At 38.0% G+C, this 5,564-nt stretch overlaps 1 protein-coding gene across 3 annotated transcripts in view; it reads right to left on the bottom strand.

The window, feature by feature from the left end:
• Positions 1–1,484: 1,484 nt before the first annotated feature.
• lgals3a (lectin, galactoside binding soluble 3a) overlaps positions 1,485–5,564 on the bottom strand; it is a 14,264-nt gene continuing 10,184 nt past the window's right edge. For all 3 annotated transcript variants that reach the window (XM_010797412.1, XM_010797413.1, XM_010797414.1), the window contains 2 exons: positions 3,974–4,130; positions 1,485–2,791 (listed from right to left, as the gene is read on the bottom strand). In XM_010797412.1, the coding sequence (XP_010795714.1) occupies positions 2,636–2,791; positions 3,974–4,130 (313 nt within the window). In that variant the 3' untranslated portion in view covers positions 1,485–2,635. The remainder of the gene's footprint in view (positions 2,792–3,973; positions 4,131–5,564) is intronic.

Raw genomic sequence — 5,564 nt, 5'->3', positions numbered from 1 at the left:
GTAAGGAACAGAGGTGGAGAGGAACAACGTGTCTACGTACATGCACTCCCTTAGGATAGGGTGAGGGAAAAGAGTAGGAGCTTGCACCTTTACCAGCTTTGAGAACACTTTAATGATCAATCATTATAAAACACATCATATGTATTATTCTAAAAATGGACCAATCTGCACAATGAATACTTTTACTTTGGGTACTTTAAGGATATTTTGATGTTAATACTTGTGTACTTTTACTTGAGTAACATTTTTGATTGCACGACTTATACTTGTAACAGAGTATTCCTACACTTTGGTACTTCTACGTTTACTCAAGTACAAGATCAGAGTACTTCTACTTTTACTGAAGTATAAGATCTGAGTACTTCTACTTTTACTGAAGTATAAGATCTGAGCAATTCTACTTTTAGTTAAGTACAAGATCTGAGTACTCCTCTGACCTCTGATCACTTAAAGCTAAATAAACTTTGAATGGAGAAACTGTCAGATAGCATCAGGCCAACAACACCTCTACTTTTAAAACAGCCCTTAAGTCATTATTTCTTTAATTAAACTAACACACAATAGTTTTACTATCTTTAACAACCTCACTCCAACAGTTTTAGTGCACTATAACACATATTATGACGTTTTATTCGCACATTAGCCGTTAGCTTCACTGTTTGACAGCGTTGATTTGTAGCTGCTACTTAGCTAAGCTAACATGCTAACTGTGCGACAGACTATTGAGTCCGTTGTCTTCTTACCCGCAGATCCTCGCTTCAGCTTTATGTCAAACATGTTGGATGGCAGGGAGCCGTTCATGTTGTAAAAGATAGCAGACAGATGTTTAATAAGAAGAAGAAGGGACAAACTATTTATCCGAAGGTGAACTCATTGAGGAGTTTCGTTTTCTTCCTCCGGAGGATGTGCTGCCGCCTGACGGACAGAGGCGGAACCTTTGAATCACTTAGAAAATAATCCGGACTGCTAGGAAAACCTTTCAATAAATCGATATTACCCTTTATATACACAGTCTATGATATTCCCAGAGGTGGAAGAGATACCCAGGTCCTCTACTTGAGTAAGAGTAGAAATATGATAAAGAGTACAAATTAAAAAGTCAAAATTCTAAAATAATTCTGAAAATCTCTGAAGTCTTAAAAAAAGTCAGCGTTCTGAAAAAATGGAAAAGAAGTCATAAATCCCTCCCAAAAGTCAGAAAGCCGAAAAAAGTCAAGATCTAAAAAGTCAGATTTCAGAAAAGTGATGAATTCTAAAAGACATTGAGACTTCTAAAAAAGTCTGAATTCTGAAAAAAAGTCTGAATTCTAAAATAAGAATCTCAGAATTGAAAAAAGTATTCATAAATCTTTAAGGTCAAAATTCTGAATAGTCCAAATCTATAAAAAAAGTCAGAATTGTCAGAGAAAGTCAAAATTCTGGAAAAAAGGACATCAGTGTGATTCTTCTAACGCACAGAAATAAAACCCGTACAGAAACATTCGTAACAGGGAAACTATTATTTATTAAGTGCACAGGCAAGCAGCTCATGAAAAGTGTACAATACTCTGAATCAAACAGTCAGTCCTTTTTTATTTGTTGCCCTTCATTTTTTATTAGCATACATTATCTCAAAAATATTGTTCCACCTTTATCTTTGGCAACATTAATTTGAGGCTCGCTTTTTAAGACTTCAACATGAAATCAATCATTCGTAAAACCTTACCCTCGGGAGGATTAATACTGAGGAAAGCAGAGTATAAATATATTTGAATAAACTTCATTATGGACCTGCTGAATGTAAAGAGGGGAAAGGTTTCAGGCTCACACTCTCATGCATTAAAAGGCTGATCCAGATCCAAAATACAGCAAACTATTGGTAATATCCAGCTATTTCTTTATTAGGTACATGTTAGTATTTCTAAAAGGGAAAGTTCATGGCAAAATTAGAAACAATTTCTCGACTAACTTCAGTGCTTATCATCCAAATCTAGAAAGTTAAAGTGTGAGTTGCAGAGGATTGAAGATTTCAGTCACAGGAGGAACTATTTTCCTTCGACCGAAACTACACCCACCAAAGAGGATGCTTCTTTCTGCGTAGTGACAAGTTAGAAAGAAAATGATCCCCACATGAAACGGCTCACATAATCTGAGGGTTATATTTATTAACAGTCATGACTTTTTGGAAAGAGACATAGCTGTTGATTTTTTAATTTTTTTTAAACGCTTTGAGAACCACTACGATAAACTCAGACCTGATTTTTATCTTACATGCACACAAAGCATAGACCACACTTCAGGAGAGGGAAAACATCAAAAGGCATGACGGAGCGTACATTCCCTCGGATCTCAACCACTCACACTAAAACTAATCTAAATTGATAAATAGCACTATAAGTGAGTGAACTGTCCGTTTAGACAGCCTGTTATATATTCACTACTTTACTATTGTTAAGTCATAAAATAAATCTGATTGTGAGTTGCAGAAAAACGAAAAATTCATATCATCCAGCAAAAGAAAAAACATGTGTAGACCTGCGTTAATCTGCCTAACGACCGAGTGCCAGGTGAGCACTTCTCTGAATCTTATGAACCCTCCGTCAGAGGAAGGGTGTGTGCAGGTCTCCGGAGCAGCGAGTGTGCAGCAGCTCTGGGGTCAGATCATGTTGGGGGCCACGCTGTAGAGCACCATGTCCCCCTGCACCCTCAGCAGGGTCACCTCCTCCATGCCCCCCACTCTGTGCTCGAACTCCAGCAGGTGGGAGCCGTCCACCGCCACCTTAAAGCAGTCCTCGTCCACCAGGATCTTCAGCTGAAGGGGGGGCAGAACATACACTTTAGATCAGGGGGGTCCTAACCTTTTTCACAGAGGGCCACATACAGAACAATATACGAAGGTCTGGGCCGCTCACTAGAGGTGTATCGCCTCATAAGTTCAGTTATAAGTTAGCAAAAGCAATCAAATGTAGGTGAATGATGCTTATGAGCGTTGGCAGCTCATCCCTTAAAGCAGAAGCCTCAGAGTGATTATAATAAGGAGAAATATGAAGGGTGTATTTCAAGCTTGTTAATAAGTCATTGGGCTTTTTTCTTACGAAGATATGTTAGAAAATGTTTCCAACTTTAATTGACAGAATTTATTTGAAAAGTGGTCTTATTAACACATGAATACTACTGTGTGTAATATATTGTTATATTTATATTTAAGAAGCATAATATAAGATAAGCGTTTCATCTGTGGGCCATATTCCATTATACTTTTTTTAATTTGCTGAGGGCAGATTCAAAAAGGTCCGCGGGCCGCATTTTGCCCCCGAACCGTAGTTTCTACTGCTTTTGAACAACAAGCCAAGCTATCACAGGTGATGACACAGGTTAGTTGAATACTTGATTGTGATTGGTCGATTTGGACAATCATCAGTCTGCTAAGGATGCTCTGATCTATTTGCAGTCAAATCCATCCACAGAAAGAAGTCCGGTCAATTAAAGTTCAGCTGTGGCCAAAAAACATTTGTTTTCCTCCATCAGAAAAGACCAGGAAATCATTTTGAATATTATTTTTCTTATTTGCGGAGAGCAGGAAACTTTGGATTCATGATGGCTCAAATTAGGAAAATAATTGGCGGACTAATTTTAGAGTTATCATAGTTACGAGAACTCATGTTACTTGTGTTATTATTAGAATCAGAAAGCCTTTATCTGTCCCTCAGTTGGGAAATATACAGTGTTGTAGCAACAAGGTAAGGACACAAGTAGATAAAAGGAATAATAGATATCTGTCTATTCGAGTCAGTGAACGTCTGCTGTTTAAGGTATTAAACCAAAAGTGAACACAGTTTAAAATATTGTGTTATATTGTCAATTATGTGTATCCCTCACTTGACCAAACGCTGTAATGTATCATAGAAAAAGGACAAATAAGTGATATTGACATTTTATGTACAAAAATAATACGAAATATAAGTATATTTGGATGTTTTGATTCATCCTTTACCTCGAAGCGGCGGCCCTGTCCGAAGGGGAAGTGTCCGTCCCGCTCCTCCGGGCCCCAACACCCCCCCAGGCTGGAGTTTCTGACGATGGTTTGCTCGGAAAATCGAGGATTGAAGTGAAAGACGACGTCTGAGCCTTTAATGAAGTCAACCTGGAACCTGCAGGAGGTGAAATCAGAAAATGATCACTTATTTTAAAAGATTGTTTTAATTGTGCTCAAGAGAAGCCTCAATTCACTGCCAACAACAAACTGTTATAAACCGCAAATAAAAGATAGAATTCTTTATAAATATTGTTTAAGGATACATTATATTAGATTTATTACATGGCTTAGTTGAATACTCGATTCTGATTGGTCAATTCAGAACACTTGACACGTTGTTAATCCACAACAGACAGACCGCTGTAAAGCACTTATTGACCGTTGTTAAGGACGCTTACATCTGCAGAAAGAAGTCCGGTCGATTTTACTGTATACAATTTGGCCGGAAAAGCAAACGGCATGAGTTTGCTTTTCGAACTGGGACAAGAAAACCGCAGAGAAGTAACGGGGCAGAAACCCTCCTTTTTACGCAACGGTCCAGACATAGACATCTAACGGCGACACATATTCAGTTGCCAGTTACTTTGGCATTAGGGCAGGGACATCTAGATACCTAGGTTTGACATAAGGAATTGTGCTAATTTTACAGGGTATATGCAGGAATCCTGAAGTCGAATGTAAGACCTTTTAAGATCTTTTTTAAGACCCTTCCCATACATTTTAAGACCTCATCGCCACTTGGAGTTTGAACCGGTTACATTGGCGACACACTTTACCTCACATTGACTATATACAGTATTGATTGTCCTTCATCCTTATCTTCCAACCATTTGGACGCAAACTTGCATTTCCCCATAACGATTTAGTTTAACAACCACGTAAACGGACCTTCGCGCGCTATCAAGCAGTGAGCGTGCGATGTCCTGTTCAGATGACGTCAAATCCAACGGGATGCCATAAATAAACTACACAGAATCACATTTAGATACTTATTGAAAACAAGCTACAAAATGTAATACCTTGGAAAATGCCGTTTAATAGCCTTCATTTTCGCTAAATTGATTTATCAACTTTTAATACTTTTTAAGACCCCGCGGACACCCTGTTTTAAAGCAAGCAACGATGTTTTCAAATCTGTAATCAAAAAGCTCCGCAAAAACCCTGTCGAAGCAGTTCCTGCCGTTGCTACGTTAGTTCAAACAGTAACAACGGACTATTTTTCTTAGCGGATGCATGTCATTTTAAATCAATAATATCCTACTATTTTTTAAATCAATAAAAACATTTTCTAAATCTACAAAAGCATTTCAATTAATATTGGGAGTCATATCGTTACTTTGTTGAGAATGTGGCCGTGTAATAAGCGGGATAATGTNTCAAAATCAAATGATCGGAATCGGATCGGGAGCAAAAAAAGGTGATCGGGACATCCCTAGAAAATGCCCTTTAATACTTTTTAATAGCCTTAATTTCCGCTAAATTGATTGATCAACTTTTAATACTTTTTAAGACCCCGCCCCTGGGACACCAACTGAACAGTCATATTCAG

Source organism: Notothenia coriiceps, unplaced genomic scaffold (assembly GCF_000735185.1).
Source record: "Notothenia coriiceps isolate Sejong01 unplaced genomic scaffold, NC01 NC01_scaffold00037939, whole genome shotgun sequence".
In the NCBI taxonomy this organism is placed as follows: Eukaryota; Metazoa; Chordata; class Actinopteri; order Perciformes; family Nototheniidae; genus Notothenia; species Notothenia coriiceps.
This window is presented reverse-complemented; position numbering and strand designations above follow the sequence as displayed.